At 40.6% G+C, this 25,246-nt stretch overlaps 2 protein-coding genes and 2 long non-coding RNA genes across 7 annotated transcripts; 1 reads left to right on the plus strand and 3 right to left on the minus strand.

The window, feature by feature from the left end:
* Nucleotides 1-787: 787 nt before the first annotated feature.
* On the plus strand, nucleotides 788-4,720 carry LOC127254927 (uncharacterized). Of its 2 annotated transcripts, XM_051280279.1 has the most exons (6): nucleotides 788-1,199; nucleotides 2,821-2,868; nucleotides 2,979-3,041; nucleotides 3,113-3,181; nucleotides 3,262-3,518; nucleotides 4,326-4,720. In XM_051280279.1, exons 1-5 carry the CDS (start codon nucleotides 861-863, stop codon nucleotides 3,487-3,489), a joined length of 747 nt encoding a protein of 248 aa, XP_051136236.1. In that variant the 5' UTR covers nucleotides 788-860; the 3' UTR covers nucleotides 3,490-3,518; nucleotides 4,326-4,720. The 2 variants fall into 2 exon arrangements, with proteins under 2 accessions (XP_051136236.1, XP_051136237.1); XM_051280280.1 differs by lacking the exon at nucleotides 4,326-4,720 and having other exon boundaries at nucleotides 3,262-3,519.
* A 1,514-nt stretch (nucleotides 4,721-6,234) lies between these two features.
* On the minus strand, nucleotides 6,235-8,853 carry LOC127253964 (F-box/LRR-repeat protein 14). 2 transcript variants are annotated; one of them, XM_051278783.1, is made up of 2 exons: nucleotides 8,739-8,853; nucleotides 6,235-7,921 (listed from the first exon to the last, which is right to left on the minus strand). In XM_051278783.1, the coding sequence occupies exon 2, from the start codon at nucleotides 7,905-7,907 to the stop codon at nucleotides 6,504-6,506; it is 1,404 nt and encodes a 467-aa protein (XP_051134740.1). In that variant the 5' UTR covers nucleotides 7,908-7,921; nucleotides 8,739-8,853; the 3' UTR covers nucleotides 6,235-6,503. The 2 variants fall into 2 exon arrangements, with proteins under 2 accessions (XP_051134740.1, XP_051134741.1); XM_051278784.1 differs by lacking the exon at nucleotides 8,739-8,853 and adding an exon at nucleotides 8,589-8,729.
* A 1,961-nt stretch (nucleotides 8,854-10,814) lies between these two features.
* LOC127253987 (uncharacterized) lies at nucleotides 10,815-12,471 on the minus strand. Its single transcript, XR_007839383.1, has 4 exons — nucleotides 11,476-12,471; nucleotides 11,324-11,443; nucleotides 11,164-11,259; nucleotides 10,815-11,115 (listed from the first exon to the last, which is right to left on the minus strand). It is a non-coding gene; the product is annotated as an uncharacterized LOC127253987 (long non-coding RNA).
* Nucleotides 12,472-23,557: 11,086 nt separating this feature from the next.
* On the minus strand, nucleotides 23,558-24,133 carry LOC127253986 (uncharacterized). 2 transcript variants are annotated; one of them, XR_007839382.1, is made up of 4 exons: nucleotides 24,014-24,133; nucleotides 23,862-23,933; nucleotides 23,702-23,797; nucleotides 23,558-23,653 (listed from the first exon to the last, which is right to left on the minus strand). It is a non-coding gene; the product is annotated as an uncharacterized LOC127253986 (long non-coding RNA). The 2 variants fall into 2 exon arrangements; XR_007839381.1 differs by having other exon boundaries at nucleotides 23,862-23,981.
* Nucleotides 24,134-25,246: the final 1,113 nt, after the last annotated feature.

The following is a 25,246-nucleotide window of genomic DNA, read 5'->3' on the forward strand; positions in this document are numbered from 1 at the left end:
TAATTATCTAATAATTATATTTTTCGTATCTATGGTGACCTAAACATCGACATATGACAAATGGAGTATAAATATATAGAGTAATAAAATATTAAAATTACAAATAGAATACGCATTATATTATTATTATTATTATTATTATTATTATTATTCACATCTTCCTTTATTGGCTCTAATTATTACTTGTGCCGGAAACCATTGTTCGAATTATGAAATTTTAAAAAACAAAAAATTAAATAAAATGACAAAAGTAAGAAAATAGCATACTCTAATTATGGTAATGATATATATTCATGTCATGTGGACTGGACTGTGTCAAAGTACAGTTTTTTGTTTTGGGAACTCCAGTTATTACATGCACTTCACTCGTGGGGACTCCAGCTCCCCCAATTAGTAAGGGCAAAATAGTAATATCACATTTTCATATTATCCGCATTTTTTTACTTGATTAATTAAATTTACAAATCTGTTATAGTAATACCCGCCTAATTAGGGAGAGTAGGGCATAGGCAACAGGCGTAGGCGTATAATACAGTCATACTAAATAAAAGCAGCCGGTCAAGCCACATCTTTTCTGTGGGACCACCGTACCCCTGTGCGAAATTACCAAAAAGGGCCTCCCAATAATTAATTGATTAATTAATGATAAAACAAAAATAAATGCGCGCATACACTGACACACAACACAAGGAAGGAAGGAACTGCCAACTATACATAACAAATATATATACATACAAAAAATTGTATCTATCGATCTATATATATATACGATGTGTGTGTGTGAGAACTGAGGAACGACACACTGTCAGATTTTTCTCTCCTTACTGCAAATTCCAGATTCTTCTTCTTCTTCGGCTTCAATGGGTGGCGCCGGCGAGGATTGGGTGAAGGCTGCCATGGCTGATGACGCCATGGTGGTGGAGGTACTTGTTAGGTTACAGAAAACGCCGCCGCGGCGGGTGGTTGGGGTGAGGAGGACCGCGGCCGCCACCGCCCCTACGCTGCCGCTGAGGTGGAGCGTCCGGCAACGCCGGTCGAAGTCGATTTCGGTCAACAACGATAGTCTGAAGAAACCGGCGCATAGAGCCAGTCCGACCACGCCGCTCTCGTGGAGCGGCGCGACCTCCGTCAGCGGCGGCGGCGGCGGCGGTTCGGAAGAGTGTAGCCGGTTTAAATTCTCCAGCACAGCGAGATCTAAGGTTAGTGTTTTCGTTGCTGTTGTTGTTGTGTTTGTACGCCTGTTTGGTTTTAATTTTCCGGTGGCCGGCGGCGGTCAGTCGGCGGCGCGTGAGTTGTGTTTTCCCCCCTTTTCTTCGTGGTATTTCGTGCCAGCTGTCATTCGTCGGTGTCGGCGGATTGGAGAGTTATCCTCGAGAAAAGTTAAACATGTAGTACCGCCGGCGAATCGGATTCCTCCGCCGTCGGAGGTCTCCGTCGTCTTCAACCGTCCGCCATTCTCCATATCGGAAGTGACACAAATACCCTTCCATTGGTTGACCAAAATGCCCTCCGAACTTTACCATATTTCCCTCCCCTCTTCTTTACTTGCAAATGCTTTCCAAAGATTCAAAAACGGTGACTTCGTTTCCACGCAAACTGTCACACGAGATAGCATTACCCTGTCACGTTTTTCCCCACGCCGCTATCTTGCGCACGTTAATTACAACCCCAAAAATTCAACAATCCTCAAAACTCCCCTAATTTCATCTCCGCCGATCTGAGTGTCCTTTTGCCAAACAAATCCAATTTCACAAATTAGGTTAATTCCTCGTGGTTGGTCTGGGATCACACGAGAAATTATTCTTATGGTTGCAAGTTTGGTGAAGGGATGTTGTGGTCAATAGGAAAGGGGCACGGCGCTGTCGAAGCGGTGGCGTGTGTTCGTGGCAAGTAGGTCTGCAAAATTTTTATGGTTTGGTGGAGCAATGTTAGTGGTGGTAGTTTACTTTAATGGCCATTTTATTTCTATTTCTTGGCTTCTTTTTTGGCGATGTGTTAGCTTAATTTAACGTGAGCAATAAATAATGAGTGGGGCGTGGCAATCCTTTGGCGTGGGAAAATTTGACTTGCCCAGCCCACGTAATTGTTGGTTGTGTTGTTGTATTAACAACAGTAGTTTCTTGTCTGTATCCTATGATCTATATGATGCCATTTGTGCACAATACATTGCGTGGATTTCGAGGCAGAGGAGCCTCCTCACTCACTCTCACATACACACACAACTGTACTGACTCATAGTTATTAGCTATAAGGACTTTTGAGGATGTGGTTAGAAATTATTATTACTACTTTTGTAAGTGTTTTACTTAGGATTCAGACAAGAGAGGGATTTTTATTTGATTAGGGCTGTAATTCTTGTGCTTGACAGAGTGGTAACGTGGGAGGATGTTCCTTTTTGAAGTAATTTTAATTATTTATGATCTGATTAGTCAGTTAGTGAGAGTGCCTTTTCTTGGTCCAAGGGAGGTGGGTTTTTGTTCAAATTGGTTTTGGTGTAACATCATTAGGAATGAACACTCAACAGAATTTATGGTTGGGGTTTTGGTGGGTGGGCACTTGTTTTGCTTATTAAATAAACTATCCATTGGCTTTTTTTTGGGTCTCCCTGACTTTTTTTCCTTCACTACTTTTCTGGGGTTTTGTAATTTGTCATTATTTATCAACTAACTGTAAGAACAAAATTGTGGATTTAATATGCACCTATTATGTTTCATGGTATGCAGTTCATTGAGAAACTTGGTTTAGGGCAGATGGAATATATATATATATATATATATTTGTGTGCACTAATTGTGCAGTGCTCTTAAATTTGTGTTGCAGGTGAACATCGACACCAAGAAAACCAATTCTAGGAGGTCAAGAAAGAAGGTGTGTATGAAACTGTTTATTTATCTATAGTTAAGGTACATACATTTATGAAAAGAACACAGCTTCGACTTTTTGGCAGATATGAATAATTGTGATGTTTATTTTCTCAGACTTTACCAGAGCTCAAAGAAGAAGAGATCTCACTGATGAAGGAAAGAAAAGACTTGAGAAGGGTATGTTATTTAGTTGGTTATTTATCCCTCGTCGTTGGATCTGAATCAAATGCCAATCTTTTGCTTCTCAGGAATTGATAGCTTTACGCAAGAATCTGGAGAGTGAAAAGGCTACGAACGAGAAGTTGAAGCGAATGAAGGTAATAATAACATACGCGGACAAGTGTTCTATATCTTTGTGGATTTCATTATCTTCGAGTGATGTTTATATCTTCCACAGATTGAGTTGCAACCCCATTTGCGATCAACATCCGTGGCGAATGAATCAACTTCGCATACTACCCATGATCCGCAACCAGTAGTGGATGCGATGGTAGAATCATCTACATCCGACGCCCATCCTGAAGAAAACAGAGATGCAGCAGCTACATCCGGATCCAAATTTGTTCTTCCTGATCTAAATATGCCATTCGACGGGTGCTCTGGGGTTATTTGTGGAGTGAGCTAGACAGACAGAGGGTCGGAAAGCGGAAGCAGGTATAGCAAGTGACACCCAATTTGTGTATTGAACAAACTTCTATATATCTTCTCTACATAACTAATCAATCAATGTGTTCTGCCTGAGTTGAGTTAGAAGAGAAATACTATTACTACTACTACTGCTGCTGCTAATTAGTGCAGTGTTAATGGAGATGAGATATGAGTAGAAGATGAAGATCAACATTCTTTTCTTTGTTGACATGCATTTTTTTCCATCACTGTGTAGTGTAGTTTAGTGAGGATTTGATTTGATTTGACTCGTGATTTGTGATTCTTGTAGGCTACAATATTGTAAGATTGATAGATACACACGTTTCTTTCCTCAAGGGAAATACTATATGCCTTTAATGCATTGATGTTCTTCACCTTGACTTGTGGTCATTGAGGGGAAGTTTTTTTTTATTTTTTTATTCAATGTAATCTTTTTCCATCTTTTTTAGTACTATCACGTAAATAAGAAAAATAAGAAAGAAGGGAAAAATAGATAAAAATTAAATGTTTTGAAGAAAATTTAATATTTTTATTTTAAAAAATAAAACTTAAAAATATAAGTCAACAAAACTACATAATTTTATTATTTTTTATATTATAAAATAAAAAAATAGAAAATAAGGAGGCAAATAAAAAATATAATTAATTATTTTTTATTTTGAAAATATTGTAGGGTGTCTATTCAGTTTGCCCCTAATCCCTTCTAGTTTCTCCCTGCTTGTCATTTTTTTTTATTATTATTTTTTTTTATGATGTAAGAACTCATTCCCTGTTTGTCATTTTATTTATTTATTTATTTTTTTTATAATGTAGGAACCCACAGCCGCTGCTATTCGAAAGTGCGCATTGGATAAATCTTCGGCGAACCTAATACGCTGCGAACCATATGTAGCAAGTGATCTGAGGTGTCGAAGATTTGAACTCATGACCTACGCTCACAAGTCCAACCCCAAAATCACCAGATTGTCCTTTACTAAAAATATTTTAATCCATAGCAGGCCAAATCAAAATATTTTTGTAGCATATAAACAAGAGTTATGAATGACAATCTATTAGAGGGAAATAAATGTTAGATTATCATTTTTTACTCTATTTTGGGAGAATTGTACGGTGCGCTCCGCGCCAATTGGAGAAACACTCGTATACAACTTTGTTTGAGGGTTTGGATTTTGAGTTTTGATTTGAATAGTAAAAAATTTGAATTTGAATAGTTGTACGATGTGATATAAATAGGTGTTGATGTAATGTTTTGAATGTAAAATTGATTTTTAGTATAATATAAAAATTAAAAAATAGATGTTTGATTGATTTGATGTTTTTTGGAGGAAAAAATAGGATTAATAGTAGAAATCCAAACAAATCTCTCAAACAAACACACCTTTAGTATTTATTTTAAATACATATATTTTATCTGTCTCGTGATAAGATATTTATAGATATTTATTTGCTTTTACGAATAAATTTTTTAATATTAATTATTATATTAATATATAATATAAATTAAGAGAAAAAAGAAAATGAATACAAATGCTAGATAAATCAAAGATGGTGATGCTCATCACTTATTAAATATACTATTTCATGCAGAGGATTAAGGAATAATAAGTCTTACTATTATACTGTGTTATGATTACTATATTATGTTCTTCAATTTTATGTTTACTTTATATATATATATATACATATCTGTTAAGATATACTTATATGATAAATAGTAAAAATATTTGATATAGAGATAATAGGATAAGAAGACAAAATAATGGAAAATTAATTGTTATTTATTAAAGTAAGTAAAGATAATAGAATAAGAAAAAAAAATGACAAATTAATTGTTATTTATTAAAGTAGGTATAATAAAACAAACGAGTGAATAAAATTATTTATAACAAATAAAATAAGCATAAAATTATAGAACATTCAAAACAGAAACATTGACATAATTTTAGGAAGATGGAGTATTTATTATTCATATTTCAACAATAACGATTTTGCTAATAAAATTTCAAAATATACAGCATAACTTTTTACTTTTCATCAGGAGAGTATTTTTTATAATGGTTTTATTTAGTATTTATTTATTGCATAATTTGTTGTTATATATTTATCATTTAATTATTGAAATAAAACTTTTAAGAAATATGCAAGAAAATTACAAAACTTCAACAGCATGTGAACAACAAACCAATTGAATACATATAAAAAATAATTGAGTAATTATAAAATAAAATTAATACATATATAATATTCTAGTGAATGGTCAAAATAGAATCATGATTTGTTAATGAATGAAAATGTTTTGTTTATTATGCTTTTCTACACCAATTTTTGACTATCCATTATAACCATTTCTTTCAAATATATATATATATATATATATATGTTCAATTAGCAATTTTTATTTTATTTTTTTCATTTTTTCTACTATTAACCTTCACAATTCCATACAAAGATAACACCATTTTCTATTCCAACCCATTACATCCAAACCACAATTCTAACTAAAATAAATATAAAAAAAACCATCAACTTAAACACCAAGAGAAATAACAAATAAATAGTGTATATATATATATATATGTAGATCTTGGTTCTGCATTGGCTAACTTCATTTTTAATTTTCTCAATTTTTATCATATAATTTTATTGATCACATAAAAAAAAACATACATTTTTTCTATTCAAAACACCACATACAACTACAATTTCAACTAAAAAAACAATAAAAACAAAAACATCTTACAACTATTATAATTATAGAGGTAATGATAAAGTTCACAGATCTTGTCACACTATCATGAAAACTACCCTCAGAAGAATGATAAATTTCTCTAAGTTCATTACAGCTTCAAAAACACATCAATTATACACAACAGCCCTCACAAATGATCATACTACCATTCATATAATGCAAATAGCAGATTAAATTAATCATAAAAAGAATCAAGAATTAAAAGATATGCATGTACCTCTGCAACCATGGAGACGAAAAGATTAATACATCCACGACAGATCCTGCTTGAACGACACCGAATTTGCAGCTCCTTGTACGCCTCGTTCAGACATCTGCGGGCAATCATCGACTACCAGCGCTTCCAGTTTGTGTGATCCTACAAGCGGCTTCAATCCGTCATCGGTTATTCCCAAACATTTGTTAATTTTCAGAACAGACAGCTGAGGAATTTGCTCAACAAGCTGTAGCCCTTCATCGGTTATCTCTTGGCATCGACTAAGCTCTAAAATTTCAAGATACTCAGCCGAACAAAGAGCTTCCATCCCGGCATCATTGAAAGAATAAACATGGTCTAAAGAAAGTTTCCGGAGCGGGCACTTTTGCACTAAAGTCAGGATTCCTTGCAAAGTGAACGAAGAGAAGGTGGGAAATTCGCCGTCTGAAAAAGACAGCCGCACGGATTCAAGCTGCGCGCAATTCTGGGCCAATGCTTTCAAGCATTCGTCCGTTAGCCTAATTGGATTGTTCATCAAAAGAGGGAGAGAAAAATCGGATGGAACTCGGAGGGAAATAGACCTGAGGTTGCTGGAATTTCGGGCCAAGCCTATGATGTCCAAATCTCTCACCCCCACGCACATGTCTAAGTGAATCTTTTCCAAGTTCTCGCATTTACCTAACACACAGGCAAGTCCTCTTCCCGGGCTGATGATACCGTTCACTAACTTAAGTTCTTGCATGTTCTCACATGGGGTTGATTGCCTCTGCCACTGATCTACAGCTAACCGATCGTAAACTTTCATGTACCGATAGTTAGCATCTACTTCAAACTGTAGGCGTCTTAACTTCCGCCATGTGTTCCCAAGCTTAATAAGATCACCTTCTCCAATAGCCCTGCAATTCTTGATGCAGAGATCTTCTAGTTTTTCAAGCTTTCCGAGATATTCCAGCCATTCCATGCTGGCGATATTAAGACAGCGGATAAGATGCAGCAACGAAAGGTTCTTACATCCCACTACAACAGACAATATCCCAAAACCACTAATTCTTGGAGTGAAGATCAGCTTTAAGGCAGAAAGACGAGAGCAGGTAGCCAAGTGACCCAATCCAGCATCGGTAATAAAAGTGCAGTAACTTAGTGTGAGATCTGTCAAAAGAGGGCAACTTACAGAAAGATTATAGAGCCCCTGGTCATCCACCTGTTTACCTAATTTTGACATCCAGCCCGAGTAAGAGATTTCGACTTTTTCCAAGTTACGAAATCTGTTGCAGAGTGAGATCAGTGCTTTGTTGGCGGGATCCATTCCGCAGCCAACTCGAATAGCTTTGCGTTGCTCATTATCCAATTCATGGAGGCGCTTACAGGTCAAAGATACTGAATTCTTATCTACTGTTCTCGGGATTCTATGCAGTATGTCCAAAGTTACTTCCGCAGGCAACTCATCCATTTGTTATTGCGGTCCTATATCACAAATGGAAAGAGATCGAAACATTGAGAGTGTGTTTGGTTTTGATTTAAATCCAAAATCGTTGCGGTTCCAATGAAAAAATATACTATTTCTTAAAACCTAAATCATCACATCAAAATACTACTTAAATAAAAGTTCAAATTCAAATTCAAACTCAAACTCAAACCAAACAAACCCGAATATCTTATACAGAAGCTGATTTGTACCCTTCATATAAAGTTTCAGGGAGAAACAAGAAATTTATTCGATATACAGCCAACAAACCATCTATCCCTGAATCAGTGGAGTGCACATAATGATTATAACAATGGCATACTTATTTGCTTCAATTAGAAGATAAAAAAGAGCAAAGAAACAGATTCTTATGGCGCATAATGATCCATGGTAAGGCATACCAATCAACGTTCACCATCAAAGCACACCAATTCTGCATCCTATGACTAATTATGTTCGCAGAAAAGCAATGGCAGAATCAATCGAATAAAAAAACTGCATAATTGAAGAGTAGACAACAATTAGGCAAAACCAAAGCAATCACATTCAAATCACTCCCAAAACAATCATTCACGAGGTTCAAATAAAACAATTAGGAATACAGTTAATCCAATCGATAAATAAAACAGAGAAGACAACTCATCCGATTAATTTATAAACAAACACCAGATAGCATCGGCAGCGGATTCGGAAAAGCAGAATTCACTTAACCGGCGTTCCCCGAAAGCGATTCCGTGCAAAATTATTCACAATAATAATTCCAAACCTAAAGACTCCTAGAAAAATTAAAGGAAGGACGAAATTAATGGCGTCTACCTGATTATGCCGAAGCGGTGGAATCTGCGAGATTGCGAAATTAGAGAGAGAGAGAGAGGATGAAGGAACCTAAAAGAATAGATGATATTTTAGTGTGGACCCATTGAGATCGAATACAATTCAATACATACATAGATATTTATATGTAAATTTTTATTTATTTTTTTTCTGTAACACTTTATAAATAAATATCCATTCTTATTTACTTAGGTTGCAATAATTATCATGTAAATTTATGTATAATTTATTTATGATAAATAGTTTTATTTATTCAAATCTCAATACTAATTTATGTTTACTTTAATACACTTATTATTTTATTGATTTTAAATATTTTTTTTTAATAATAAATTTCGATTTGTATCATATTTTATAACATGCAGTAATTTGAGTGATGTTGAGATCGGAAAACATCGACATGAACGTGCATGGCCATGATTTTCAAACTCGGTTGAGGTAATCGGCCGGTATTAATACATTTTGATGCCACCTTCAATTTGGCAATTTTAGCGGAGTTGGATTCACGATTGTTATCCGTTGGGGAGTGACTCGTCACTGATAAATAAGTTGCTTGCAAATTCTTTCTAATAATACAATTGTACTACTATATGTAGTAAGTTTCATATTCCATTGGGCCGTGACTCGTGATCATTACGTGGCACTGATATATTTATTTGAATCGAAGTGAATCTATCTTAAATGGATGTTGGCAGAACCCGAACATATCATGTGTATAACATTAATGTCTTCTATTGATGCTATTGATTTGAAACGGTCTATCAAGTGACCTACAAATTTTTTTGATTTTAATCCGATAAACTCAAGACAGTTTTTCCCTGCTGAATAAATTTCGAATCCCACCAAACATGCAAAAATATTAAAGTGGGTTGAATTTTTTTCCAACAATAATCATATGATTTCTTTTTGGAGAAGTTAAAATAATTAAATATTTAATTCATAGTATATATAGTGATTAGATGTTTAATAGTAAAAGAAATAAAAGATTAAAATTATATACTTGTACTGAGATGCACGATATGATTTACAACAAATATGACATGTTTTATTTATAAAATCTAAACGGTGCAAACGGACATATTATTGTAATCTACTAACAATGTAAAAAGACACAACCCTTTGCTATAACAATTTTATTTAATATTTTTTAATATTTTCTTAAATATAATCTTAATTGAATATCTAAGTAATAAATTCATGATATTCTTGATTATAATCTTAATAACAAACCTAATATATCTTTTAACAACTCTTGACTTCAATGTATTATTTTTATTATTCAAAATAGTTGTCTACTTGAAATTTATGTTCCGAATTTATTTTAATTGAAAAGCGCTATTTATTTCTAATTTATTTTAATCCAAAATGCATTATTATTTATTTTATATGCCCGGACGTCTTTCCCGACTTCACATGCCTAGACGCCCCTCCGGCCTCCGGGGTCTATTCCGGATCCTATCTTAGAACCGCCATTTTCATGCCAAGCCAACTTCTTATTCATTCGTATCTCTCAATTTTGCACATGAATACTTAGATGGTAACAAATGTACAAACCTTATCAACACTTTTCTATTAAATGAACAAAATTTATTGATCCTAACCAGATAAATCCCTCGATAAATAATTAGTTGGTCTACTCTGTAGTCCGATCCATTGGATTCGTCCAACCTTTAATCCTAACCCAATTTAAAGCCTGTTGATGTAATTTTTCAACAAAAATAAAGTAAAATTCAAAGATATTAAAAATATCCTTAAACTTGATTAATTAGTGCCTGAGATTAGGAATCTCTAAACACTGTGACGTACAGAAAGTAAACTGGAAAATAAAAGACTGAAATTTAAAGTGGTGATCCCCAAATCTGACTTTGCTTTGTTGAAGTTGATTGAAGATGCCTTGCCAAATGATGATCCAAATCCTTAAATATTCCCTGGGAAACCGTACTGAAAACCGTCACCCGAACGGTTACAACGTCTCCTTCTCAACCGTCTTCCAACCTTTCTCATGCTGACACGTGTCCCCAGCAGACCAAAATTCCCTATATTTCACTCATTGAGCCGACCACAGACCTTCCGCTCTTTTGGCCCGACTTCGTCCTTCGTCCGACCTACTTCTTCGCCCGACCCCACTTGGGCCGACCTCCATATCAACCGCCCCCTGTCTTTGATCAAAGGCCTCCGCGTTTGTCCGACTCCTCCTTCTATCCGACCTACAGTTTACCCGACCTGCGGATATCCCATCTCGACGACTTTCCGTCTCGAGGACCTCCCGACTTGAAAACCTTCCGACTCATCGTCTTTCCGTCTTGCGGACCTCCCGACCTGAAGACCTTCCGACTTGAGGTCTTTCCGTCTTGCGGACCTCCCGACCTGAAGACCTTTCGACTTGAGGTCTTTCCATCTTGCGGACCTCCCGACCTGAAGACCTTCCGACTTGAGGTCTTTCCGTCTTGCGGACCTCCCGACCTGAAGACCTTCCGACTTGAGGTCTTTCCGTCTTGCGGACCTTCCGACCTGAAGACCTTCCGACTTGAGGTCTTTCCATCTTGAGGGCCTCCCGACCTGAAGACCTTCCGACCTGAGGTCTTTCCGTCCTGAGGACCTACCGACCTAAGAACCTTCCGTCCTGAGGTCTTTCCGTCCTGAGGACCTACCGACCTAAGAACCTTCCGTCCTGAGGTCTTTCCGTCCTGAGGACCTACCGACTTGAAAACCTTCCGACCTGTATTTTCCTTAGAAATAAATAAATAAATTTATTTTCCTTGATTTCCTCACGGTGTCCTTCAGCCAGTTCAATCAACCCTATTGCCAGGCCCATTCTTCTTTTTACCTTGGGCTTTTAACCTAATTCTAAATTTCGTGCGTAACAACTTGCCCGCCGCCAAGGGACTTTCAAACGCCATTTAACAATCAATGTTTGGAAGTTCATAAAGCACTACCTCCTTAGCAACTACACCAGTTACTGCAACACTCCTGGTTAACTTCCTTCTTCGCAATACAAGCCTGTGTGAATCACAATCCCAAAACATTCTAACTATGGCGAATCAATACATTCCTGCCCTTCCTTTCGACGGAACCCTTCCAGAAGGTCCATTTTCAGCCTCGAAAGTACTAACTCCGACGATCCGTCCATATTGCACTACTCCTGAAGATTCAAATCGGATGAGGGAAGTTTTGGAATCTCGCAACTCCTTGGCTATCAACAATCCCAACTACCAAGCAGTTCGCATCCGAGACAGCATCAAGACCCATCTCACAGACCCAAAAGATCTGTATCGTGCTTGGTATCGACGAGTAGCAGAACACTTCCAGACCCAATGGCGATCCCAAAAGATCGACCAAGCAATACTACTGTCCACCATGCCTATCAACCTGCATGAGAAGGTGCTGTTGGCCATGTCCGCCTTCTGGAATGCGGAAAATGGGACTTTCCTTTTGCCATCGGCCCCCTTTGGCCCAACTCTTATGGACGTGGCCATGATCGCACATCTCCCAGTCGTGGGTGAAGACCCTGTAATGGGAGCCCTAGATGGGCAGGAGCCATCAGAAGACCATCCGGGATGGTCTTTACAAGGTGTGAAGGAATGGGGTTGGACAAAGTTCGCAACCGACCAGCAAGGGGCTCCAGGGACTCCTGTAACCGACCGGGAGCATACTGCCTTTATCCTGTTCTGGCTTTGTAGGTACATCATTGTTTCCCCTTCCAAAAGTGTTCTTCCTTCTCACCTCGACCTGGCCATCCATATTGCGTCAGGTCGGTTCTTCTCCCTTGGTACTCTATTTTTAGCCAATCTGTTTGAAGGACTCACCAGGGTTAGCTTTCGTTTAACAGATAACGATAATAGGAAATTAGACACTGCCGCGTCGGGTCCTTTTTGGTTTTTAGAACTTTGGTTCCGTCTTTACTTCCCCAACGCGTTTAACTTAGGATCTCCGCCCACTATGCCAACATCTGAAAAACATTTAGGATTAGTCCTCAACCGACTCTGCTCAGGACGCAATAAACTCCAATCTTCCGATCCCATAATAACCGCCATTTTAACAGATACCCGCAGTAACTCTCGATTTTCTATGTATAAAAAGTATGCGGGTTATGCTCCCGACCATTTTTGGCCCTTTCCAGTACCAAACCCACTTCCGACTCCTGAGCCTTGTCCTCATCCCACCTATCCTTTCGCCTGGGACGTCGCCCTCAAACCCAGGTCACTTTTTAGTAGCAAGAAACTTGATAAAAAAGGGCAGAAAACTTTTTACACTTTTAACTATGAACCTCAATTCATGGCGCGCCAGTTCGGCTGTTGCCAAGGTATCCCTGGACCCGTCGCGTGTCCCCAAATAATTTTTCAAAGTCCCGACCGACGAGTCCTTCCTAATTCAATCCCTTCTTATATCTCCCAGCTCACCACGTATATAATTTCCAATTCTTATATTCCTTTCCGCTCCAACCCTGAGATCGTAGATACTTTCAATGAATGGTGGTCGGTTGTATGGTCCCTGATATCCCCTGATGAGGGTCGGTTGCTGAACATACTCCTTCCCCCCCAAGGATTGGTTCTAGGGGCGGCGAGACATACTAGCACCCAACAACAAACAACCGCCCCGGGAATCGGATCTGGTGGTCCCACGCGCAAAAGAAAAACTTCCCAGCTGCAAACACCCCCGACCTCGGAGACCGACCAGCAAACACTAGCAGACCTTGGAATAAATAGAACGTCAGCAAGGACCCGACCCCGAATTGGTAATGTTTCTTAACACCGTGAACCAATTCACTATATCGTAACTTTGATTTTACTCATTTCATTCCCCAGAACCGACCTTGGTGACATCGACCATGCAACCGACGCCAGCACCAACCGACCATTCAATCGGGCCTTTGGTCCAGACCAATTTGCCAATGAGCAGTCGGGCGGAGGACCCGACGCGGAGGCAAACTCTTCCTCCCGTACCGAGGAGTGGTCGGGCCAGGCCCCCGACCAGGAGACAATCTTTACCAGCAGTGCCTATAGAACCAGTAAGTTCCTTTATTAGCAAGACTTAGGATTCGGATGATCAACCTTAATATATTTAACAACAAACATCTTCATGATTTTTCCACAGACACCTTCACCCATCCCATCAGCAGCAGGGGTCTCTTCTGACAGCGATGGGACTACTTCCCAGATGGGTCGGCCGCCATACATGGCATCAGACTCATCTATGTCAAAGGAAGAACCAGCCGCCCTCGCCGAAGCTGACCCTCAAAACGACATCCCTGATGCTGCTGATCCCGAAATCGAAGGTGCCCCAGAGATCCTGGCTGCAGTGGCTCTAGAGGTAGCCGTCCAACCTGCAGCCGCCCTACCAGCAGCGGCGCTCCCTCTAGCCATCGAATGGCAGGCAGAAGAACCACCTGTGGCAGCCCAACCTCCAGAAATGGAAGAAATGTCTTCATCCGATTCGGAGACTTCTGTGAATTTGGTAAGATTAGACCAATCCATGCCATAACTTTTCTTTCGAAAAACACTAACTGTTTCAAATACTACTTTCCATAGGGACCCAGGTCGGCACCTCAGCGACCATTCGCAGCAGCCGACGAGTCGGCTGCTGTTATACCAGCTGTCTGCCCAACTCGACCGACCTCATTGCTGCCCCCCTCACTGACAGCAGTCCGCCCAGAGGTACCACATATTTTCTCCGAACAAATTTGCAACTCCCTTGGAATATTTATTGACATTGTAGGACTTGCAGGGGCCTTCGGACTTAGCTGTCCTATCGACTGTTCCGGTTCCAGCGGAGGCCCAGACTGTGTTCACTGAGGCCATTAACCGTCCCCTGTCCGAATTAAAGTCCGACTTATTGGACAAGCTCATTCAGACGGTTGGTGGCCTTCTTTATTACACTCCAACGGAATCACCAGCCGTCCCCATTCTGCATCGGCTGATGGAAAGACTTACAGAGCTCAAGACTGAAATATTAGTCATTGGACTCCTGTCAGCCGAAACCCCCCAGCCCGACTTCGATCAAACAGCGCTGGAGAATTCTTTGGCTAAGACCCGAGAATCTCTTCAACAGACTACTGGAAGGCTGGGTGGTCTCCTTAGCACGAAAGCTCAAGTTGATGAAGCTATTCAGAAAAAGGAGGCAGAATTGCGGGAGCTGAGGAAAGAACAGTCTACCCTGGATAAGCAAATTATCAATGAGCAGCGTCTGATTGAGCAGTACACCAAGAATGAAGCTGAATTGGATCAAGAGCTGAAAACCCAAGCCCGATCCCAATTCATCATAAGATATCAGACGGCTGCCAATACCAGAAGGCTATCCAGGGATGAAATCAAATGGACCCATATAAAAACTGCCCTAGGGGCACTGTTGTAATACTTCCCCCTTTGTAACAACAATTGACTTAGTAATCCATTTTTTCTTTCTTCTCTCAAAACAAGGATCACCTTTCAATTCCCAGCTTTATAGGAAACGAAACAAACTCCTTCTTTAAAAGAACACTGTTTCTCACATTTTAAGAAACACATTCTAAGGCATATTCGAAAAATCAAAACACCTGACGTATTAACAAACATGGCGAGTGACCGACCTCATGTTCCATCAAGCAACTGGGAAGGTGTTCTCCAACCCTTCTTTGTGGGTAATCACCCTATTGGAGGCCATGCAGAAGACTTGTTATATATACTCAAGCAACTAGACTTCAAATTCCGATTCTCCCAACGAGGTAGAAGAACTATTCATCGCGTCATCCGCCTGATGGAAAAAATCATTGAGGGATATGAACCTCTTCGTGACATCCTCAGCCGCATTCCTGATCTCCATCATCACATGGAAATGATTGAAAATCATGCAGCAACCATACTTCTAGACCTTGGTTGGGATAACATATTTTCCAATCAACGAAAAGTCTTTTCAAGATTGCGTACCATTGTTGACCGTGAACATCAAGCCCTAACAGACATGCAAGCACGTACCCATCAAGATCTAGATGACATGCAAAGCCAATGGGAAAGGTACCGACCAGATTTGGAAGATCTTATTGAAGAAGAACCAGAGCTAATATCCACTCACTGGGATGAAAAGTCTGATTCAGAGGCAGAAAATTTCTCACAACTACACGATGACTAACAGAAATGAACCTTTCCGTAGGTTCGAACCCCACAAATGGGTTCTGAATAATATTTTGTTTCAGGCAGTCTTGTCATCTGAAAAGGCAGGATAATACCTCTTCAGATATTTAGCATTAATACAATCATGTACTCTTCTACCTTCATGATTTACAATAATGAACGCGCCATTTCCAATATCTTTTTGAACAATGTATGGTCCTTCCCAATTCGGTGACCACTTTCCCAATTGATCAGTTTTCTTATATGTAGGAAGAATGGTCTTCCAGACTAGGTCTCCTTTTTGGAATGTCCTGTGAAGAACTTTCTTTCCGTAACTCCTTGCTCTGATTTCATTCTGTTTCACACTTCGATCTATTGCATGGAGACGGTTAACATCCAAATCTTCTAACTGCTGCAACATAAGTTGTTGGTATTCCTTTGTAAGATCACTATCAGTAAATTCTGTCCGGCCAGATGATACTCGAATTTCGGCTGGTAAAACAGCATCTTGGCCAAACGTAAGTTGGTAAGGTGAGAACCCTGTGGCCGTATTTCTGGTATTTCTATGTGCCCATAAAGCCTGAGACAATAACAAATGCCACTTTCTTGGGTTCCCTTCAATCATCTTCTTTATAATCCCAATGATAATCTTATTTGCTGCTTCCGCCTGTCCATTGGCTTGGGGATAATAAGGTGAAGAATGATGTAACCGAACACCGAATTCTGCCAAGAAATTAGAGAACTTTTCCCCTGTAAAGACCAAGCCTTGGTCGGTTGTTATAGACTGAGGAATACCATATCTGTAAATAATTTGGTTCAAAACGAAGTCTATCACTTCTTTCTGATCCACATTTTTCAAAGCAACTGCTTCCACCCATTTGGTAAAGTAATCAGTCGCGACCAATATGAAACAATGATGTTTCGATGAAGCAGGATGTATCTTACCAATAATATCCATAGCCCATGATTTGAAAGGCCATGGTTTTGCCAAAAATTGCAATTCGGTTACTGGCAAATGGTTTAAGTTTCCATGTCTTTGACATTCCTGACAGCCCTTGGCAAATTGTATGCAATCTTCAAAAATCTTTGGCCAGAAAAACCCCAAACGATGAATGGCCCATCTCATATTCAGACCTGCTCGATGAGCTCCACATATCCCACCATGTACTTCTGTCATCACTTCTAGAGCTTCTTTAGATCCCAAGCATTTCAAAAGTAAACCTTCAAATGATCTCTTGTACAAAATTCCATTTATCAATTGAAAACGTAAAGCCTTCAATCGTGTCGCAATTGAAACACTCGCACCAGGATTCTGTAAATACAGGATAAGCTCTGTTCTCCAATCGGGCACTGTTTCGCCATCGGACTTCTGTCCGATAATAACTTCGCAATCGGGCCCCTGACCGACCGTCTCCTGCCCGACAGGCTCGCAGTCGGGCTCCTGTCCGACACTCTCCTGCCCGATCATAACTTCACAATCGGGCTCCTGACCGACAGCCTCTTGCTCGACCGTAACTTCGCAGTCGGGCTCCTGTCCAATATCCTCTTGCCCGACCGTAACTTCGCAGTCGGGCTCCTGTCCAATATCCTCTTGCCCGACCGTAACTTCGTAGTCGGACTCCTGACCGATATCCTCTTGCCCGACCGTAACTTCGCAGTCGGACTCCTGACCGACCGTCTCTTGCCCGACCATTCGGTCACATATCGGGTCTGTCTTTTCTTCTATGCCCGACTTGACCTCCGACCACTTATCCTCCAGAATTCCTTTACAGGCCCTTTGAGCCAACTCATCGGCACGTTGGTTTTCTTTCCTCGGAATGAACTCAATTATTACTTCTGAGATTTTCGTCAGTAACCGACCCACAATGTCCCTGTATCTGCGAAGATGAGGGTAATTGCAAACATATTGGTTGTTTACCTGGTTGATTACTAGTTGAGAATCCCCTCTTATGATTACAGACTGGACCTTCCTGGCTATTAAAGCCTCCAGACCCAAAATTAAAGCCTCATATTCTGCCGAATTATGGGTCATGGCTTCCAATCGTAATTGTAAGTTGATCTTTTGACCATCAGGTCCTTGCAAAAAGACCCCTGCCCCCGATTTGTTTCCAGAGGTAGAACCATCAAAGAACATCAACCATGTTCTGGTACTTATATAAGGCACACATCCGACCTGTAGATTATCCAGATATGATGAACAACTAAATGGTCGGACACTATCACAAAGAGAATACCCGACTTGTGAGAATTCTGCCAAGAAGTCGGCTACTGCTTGTCCCTTAATTGCCCTCAGCGGGGAATGTTGAAGATCGAAAGGAGCCAATTTGATGGCCCATTTCATGAGTCTGCCCTTCATAGTAGGTCTCTGTAAAATCAATTTGATGAGATCCACCTTTGATATGACCTCAACTCTTCTGGGCAGCAAATAATGCTCGAGTTTAGTGCAAGCGAAGACCAATGAATAACACATTTTTTCTGGCATAGTGTAATTCAGTTCTGGTCCTGTAAGGGTTTTACTGAGATAGTAAATTGCCCTTTCCTTCCCGTCATCACCATCCTGCGCCAATAAACAACTAACCACTTCATATGTATTTGCCAAATAAAGTTTGAGTGGCCGACCTTGTTTAGGAGGCATCAAGACTGGAGGGTGAACCAATGCCTGCTTGATAGCATCTAAAGCCGTTTGTTGGTCGGGACCCCATTCAAAGGCAATTTTTCCAGCTTTCAACAATTTAGTAATGGGTCTGACCTTGCCAGCAGCATTAGAAATGAAACGCCTCAAATAATTCACCTTACCCAACAGACTTTGGATTTCTTTAACCGTCTTGGGTGGCCGACTATCAAGAATGGCTTTAGCCTTATTGGCATCAATTTCAATTCCTCTCTCATGAACTAAGAATCCTAGAAAGCTCCCGGCTGATATTCCAAAAACACATTTGGTTGGATTCATCTTCAACTTGTACTTCTTCATTCTTTCAAATGCCTCTTCAAGATCTCTCAAATGTTCGTCAAAACTGGCAGATTTAACTATAACATCATCAATATACACTTCCATAGATCTGCCAATTAAATCATGAAAGATTGAATTCATGGCTCTTTGGTAAGTTGCCCCTGCATTCTTTAACCCGAATGGCATGACTGTCCATTCATAAATACCCAAAGCTCCTGGGCATCTGAATGCTGTCTTAGGAATATCTTCTTCTGCCAAGAATATTTGGTTATAACCTGCATAACCATCCATCAGACTAAGGATTTTATGCCCTGCTGCTGCATCTATCAGCATGTCGGCCATAGGCATCACATATTCGTCCTTAGGGGTAGCTAGATTCAAATCCCTGAAGTCGATGCATATCCTTATCTTACCATTTTTCTTGACCACTGGCACAATATTAGCCAGCCACTCCGCATAACGGCAAGGTTGAATGAAACCCACTTTGAGAAGTTTTTGGATTTCTTCCTTGATTTGAGGCATCAGATCTGGACTCATTCGCCTTGGAGGTTGTTTGTAAGGTTTACAACCTTCTTTGATGGGCAATCAATGCTCTATTAGACTTCTTGTCAAACCAGGCATCTCTGAATAATCCCACGCTAAACAATCAATGTTGTTTCTAATAACTTCAAGCATCATTGTTTGTTGCTCTTTAGACAAATAACCACTTAACCTGATCACTTTTGGAACCAATTCGGTTCCTAAATTAAACTCCAATAACGGGTCTTGTGATGAAGCTGTTGGTTCTGTTTTTTCTAATAAGTCGGGCCAACGAAATTGTTCATCTTCTTGGAGGTGAACATCCAGAATCTCTTTATTATTTTCTACTTTATGTAATAACTGTTTTAAATAGAACTTATTAATAAGAGAACTACATACTTCTAAAGTTGTATCTTCCATAACAAACAACTTATACGGAAATGGGTGTGGCTTTATCATGAGCCATACAATAAAGGTGTTCTTTTAATAGAACATCGAGTTCTGGCCAGTGACTTTATAACCCTTGTTTGGGTATTCCCTGGCCATATACAACTGAGACATCGGAGCCAAATGACTAGAATAAAACACTGACTCTTCCACTTGTTCTGTTACGTCGAATGGGTTGTCATTCGCTTCCATTTTAAAGACCTGATTTCCTTCCCAGAACATTAACTGTTGGTGCAAGGTTGATGGCACACATTGAGAGGCATGAATCCAATCTCGTCCCAGCAAAAGAGAGTATGTAGTATCTGCGTCCACAATAAAGAAAACAGTGGAAATTTTCTTTGGTCCGACCTCAATTGTGGCAACCATCATACCTTCAGGCTTGGTCGGCTGCCCTGTAAAACTTGTCATTTCGAATTCCACAGGGGACAGATCATGAATTCCTTTCCCTAGCTTCTTGAGAGTCTTCAATGGCATAACATTAAAGACTGCTCCATTATCCACGAAAACCTTTGTGATTGGTTTCCCACAAATGTGAGCATTAACATACAGAGGTTTCAAATGGGAGTTCGCACCCTCTGGAATAGGAGGAAACACAATTGAAGGTGCTTCCGACTGAGGCTCAGAATCTGTAATCTTTGCCCACTCTGTTTCCTCTAATTCGTCATCTGCCAAGAATGCCCATAAAGGTTCGTCCATAGTATCATCTACCAGACTCGCCCACGTCGGTTCATCACTCATCTGGTTAATCTCTGTCATTCGACAAGGGATTCGTGGTCCCAGACGAGATTTAACAGATCTTGAATTTTCCTCTGTAGGTACCACTTCTTCCTTTGTCTTATCCCGAGATCGAGATTGAACCGTCAAAGATTCGATACGGAATTCTTCAAGAGATGGATTGATGTTGATTCGTTCACAATGTTGGCATCTAAAACCTTTAATTATTTCATCTGCCACACCTTTACCTTTCCCCAGTCCCGACGAACTTCTTTTGGTATGGTCGGAAGCGCCTAATCCGTCATTCGGTTGCTTTCTTGACCAGACCCGACTGGACCGACCAACTGGAGACTGAATGGTTACTCCCTGCTCGTTGGTCGTTTGTTCTGTAAAGATCCGAATGGACTGATCTCCTGCCAAGTGGTCGGCTGCTTTTTGTTCGTCGGTTAGTTGTTTTGCTGAAGGACCTCTTTTCCCATATTTTGCAGCATACCTGCGTTTGGCATTGCGAATCTGTGTACGATTCATACCCGGGAAACGAGGGTCTATATCAACTGGTAAAGGCTTTTTATTTCGAGCCCAATTGCTCCCGACCGACCCTGTTTTTCTGGTCGGGTGATCACGTATCAAAACCTTTTCTTTCACCTCCACATTAAAAGAACCATCTGGATGGTCCCACTTTTCAGCAACTGGCTTCTCACAAATTTTGAGTCGTTCTTCCGGTCGGCTGCTGTTTGGCCGACTTCCTTTTTTTGTTTCGGGGCTTGGCTGGTTTCGTTCCCCTTTTTGTCCATCGTTGGCCGAACTTTTCCTTGTTTCCGAACTTGGTTGGATGTCAACCATTGCCGTTGTTACATTCGGAAACGGTTGCTGGTCTACACCTAGAGTGATGTATTTGAGCCGACCTGTCTTGATGGCCTTTTGAATTTCCTTCCTAAAATGAGTACACTGACTTGTAGTGTGTGTGAAAGAATTATGCCACTTACAATATGGTCTCCCTTTGATTTCTTCTTTAGTGGCAAGTCTTTGGCCCTTTGGAATACGGATCTGCCCATCAGTCAGTAGGATATCAAAGATTTCATCAGCTTTCGAACTATCAAAGGTCGGTTGCTCCTTTCCTTCAGATCCTGGTACTGGCTTCAATTTAGGACATACATACGGTTTTCCAGAAAGGATTTCGGCTGCCATCTCTTCTGACTGATTAAAATCAGAGTCGCATGTTTCTGTTCCCATACTCGCCATATGTTGGCCTCTATTACGCCTGTTATGCTGATCTTCCTCTCTGAACAAAGACTCTAGACGTCCTGCCTTGGATGCAAGACTTGCCAAATCCTCAACATCCAGGGCAGTGAGTGCCTTTCTTAAACGATTATGCATATTCCGGACCACTAAATTGGTCATCTCTTTCTCACTGATTACCGTAGGACATCGTCCCTTCATCAATCGCACCCTTTCTATAAACTGTGAAGCAGTTTCTTCTGGATACTGTCTCAATTCAAGTAAATCAGTTAAAGAAACAACTGGTAAAGGATTAAAGAATCTAGCGTGGAATGCCATCTCCAGTCCTTCCCATGTCTGAATTTGTCCTGGAGGCAAACTTACAAACCACGAAAACGCCGTTCTAGTAAGAGATAAACCAAACAGTTGTAACTTATAAAAAGGGTTATTGCCAACTTCTCCTAATTGTGCTGTGAACCGACCAACATGTTCTATGGTGGAAGATCCGTCCTCCCCTGAGAATGCATGAAAGTCGGGTGGTCGAAAATTCCTTGGGAGAGGGTGTTCATTAATGATCCTTTCTGGGAAAGGTCTCTGATATGCAGGGCGGTTAGCCATCTGAGGAGTTAATCCATACTGATCCCTTAATATATGTGCAATCTCGTCAGGATCTACATGAAAGCGTTGATGATCAGGAACTTGGAACGGATCCTGCACCGGAATATGAATAGGATCATGTATATATCCTTCAGGCCTGTCCTCCCTTGTATTGCTCGGCTGCGGATTGGTAACCCTTGGTCCCAGTGGAACATTGTTGGGAAAAGTCAAAGGAGATTTTCCCCTATCCATTCGGTTGGGATTTGTGGCACTTGGGAATGTACTATCCACGAATGATGGCCCTGCGAAATTTGCCTGTGGTCTGGACGGTGATGCTCCTGGTGGCGTTTGAGTGGGTTGAAGACTAACCCTTGACAGTGCTTGATCTATCATGTTCTGCAACTGACTCTGTTGCTCACGCAACATGTTCGTTTGTTGCTCACGCAACATATTCTGCATAACCAAGGTATGCTGGTTGTTCATTTGTTGAACATAAGACCACCAATCAGTTGGTGGTTGTGGGATTTCCCCGGCATTTGGCACAATGGGTGGTGGAACGGATTCTCCCACTGGTGTCGAAGATGATTGCGGTTGTGAACCTGCCATAACCCTTCCGATGATTCGGCCGGATCTAAGACGTATAAAATTATCGCCGGAATTGGAATGAGCAATTTTGTCTTGCTCCCACTGTGGTCGCCAATTTGTTGATGTAATTTTTCAACAAAAATAAAGTAAAATTCAAAGATATTAAAAATATCCTTAAACTTGATTAATTAGTGCCTGAGATTAGGAATCTCTAAACACTGTGACGTACAGAAAGTAAACTGGAAAATAAAAGACTGAAATTTAAAGTGGTGATCCCCAAATCTGACTTTGCTTTGTTGAAGTTGATTGAAGATGCCTTGCCAAATGATGATCCAAATCCTTAAATATTCCCTGGGAAACCGTACTGAAAACCGTCACCCGAACGGTTACAACGTCTCCTTCTCAACCGTCTTCCAACCTTTCTCATGCTGACACGTGTCCCCAGCAGACCAAAATTCCCTATATTTCACTCATTGAGCCGACCACAGACCTTCCGCTCTTTTGGCCCGACTTCGTCCTTCGTCCGACCTACTTCTTCGCCCGACCCCACTTGGGCCGACCTCCATATCAACCGCCCCCTGTCTTTGATCAAAGGCCTCCGCGTTTGTCCGACTCCTCCTTCTATCCGACCTACAGTTTACCCGACCTGCGGATATCCCATCTCGACGACTTTCCGTCTCGAGGACCTCCCGACTTGAAAACCTTCCGACTCATCGTCTTTCCGTCTTGCGGACCTCCCGACCTGAAGACCTTCCGACTTGAGGTCTTTCCGTCTTGCGGACCTCCCGACCTGAAGACCTTTCGACTTGAGGTCTTTCCATCTTGCGGACCTCCCGACCTGAAGACCTTCCGACTTGAGGTCTTTCCGTCTTGCGGACCTCCCGACCTGAAGACCTTCCGACTTGAGGTCTTTCCGTCTTGCGGACCTTCCGACCTGAAGACCTTCCGACTTGAGGTCTTTCCATCTTGAGGGCCTCCCGACCTGAAGACCTTCCGACCTGAGGTCTTTCCGTCCTGAGGACCTACCGACCTAAGAACCTTCCGTCCTGAGGTCTTTCCGTCCTGAGGACCTACCGACCTAAGAACCTTCCGTCCTGAGGTCTTTCCGTCCTGAGGACCTACCGACTTGAAAACCTTCCGACCTGTATTTTCCTTAGAAATAAATAAATAAATTTATTTTCCTTGATTTCCTCACGGTGTCCTTCAGCCAGTTCAATCAACCCTATTGCCAGGCCCATTCTTCTTTTTACCTTGGGCTTTTAACCTAATTCTAAATTTCGTGCGTAACAAAGCCAAAACCATTTAGCACAATTAATTCGTTGAGTTTGTTAATTGGTTAGTTTGTCAGGAGGGTTTAAATAAAAATTAAGTTTGGGGTATTGAGAGACTGAGAGAAATTAGTTTGTCTAACAATTCTGGTGAGTTTCCGGTGAGGTTCGAGACCTTTTCTTGTGCCGATTCCGGTGGGTGTCGAGGCTTGGAGTGACGAGCCGACCTCCAACCTTGAGGCTTGATTACCTCGGGCCACTTCGCACCATGGACTGAGCCGATATCCGCCGTCCCTTCCCGCCGGTGAAAGATCGGAGAAGTTACAATTGCCGGAGGCAACGCAAGCTATCGCCGGAGTCTGGGCTGTTTGATGGAGGCATGCTGCCGTGTGCCGGAGCAGGCTGCCGGAGCTGGGTGTCGAGATCTCTCCTGAAGGAGTTCGCCGCTGGACCGTCGGCGGAGTTCCAGTCTCCACTGCTACTGGTCGGAGAAGATGACCGGAGAAAGAAGGAATAAGGTCGTCGTCGTTGTCGTTGTCGTTGATCGTGGATGGAGTAGACTGCTTGCGACTAGATTTTAGAACAAGACAGGGAGTATTTTAATTGAGTTCTCTGTGCTTCATTTCAATTATCTAGGCTGTTTCTTGGTGTTTTGATTTCTAATTCCAGCAAATCGGATTTATAGCTTTAATTTTAGTTTCAATTTCTGTTATAATAATTTGGGTTTATTCAATTTAATTTGCTTCCGCTATTACTAATTGATTTCGTATTTTTATATACGAGATTTGTTCTATAAATCCAAAATGATTCGAGAATAAATTCACAAGAGTCTCGTAAATGATGGCATGGTGTAGGACTAAATTCGTGACTGTGAAGTCCACCTGTCGTACATGATTTCAGTGTGACTTTTTTGCCTGATTGAAAGAGATATAATGAATAGTAGTGCATCTCGGGACTAAGTATATATTTATAATTTAAATTGTTTAATAAATTCACTATTAAATATTATATTTCAAAATAAAATTATAAATTGAATAAAAATAACAAGGTTAAACATTGTTATTTAGAAACATATATTCTGCTAAATAAATTAATAGAAACGCCTTT

The sequence above is a fragment of the Andrographis paniculata genome, unplaced genomic scaffold (genome assembly GCF_009805555.1).
Source record: "Andrographis paniculata isolate CXL003 unplaced genomic scaffold, ASM980555v1 Contig52END, whole genome shotgun sequence".
Taxonomy (NCBI): Eukaryota; Viridiplantae; Streptophyta; class Magnoliopsida; order Lamiales; family Acanthaceae; genus Andrographis; species Andrographis paniculata.

Bases quoted from the DNA above. Each gene is read 5' to 3' on its own strand.
- LOC127254927 (XM_051280279.1), top strand. From the start codon at position 861: ATGGGTGGCGCCGGCGAGGATTGGGTGAAGGCTGCCATGGCTGATGAC. The intron at 1,200-2,820 runs GTTAGTGTTTTC...TTTGTGTTGCAG, and splicing joins CCAGCACAGCGAGATCTAAG to GTGAACATCGACACCAAGAA. The intron at 3,182-3,261 runs GTAATAATAACA...TATCTTCCACAG, and splicing joins AGAAGTTGAAGCGAATGAAG to ATTGAGTTGCAACCCCATTT.
- LOC127253964 (XM_051278783.1), bottom strand. From the start codon at position 7,907: ATGGATGAGTTGCCTGCGGAAGTAACTTTGGACATACTGCATAGAATC.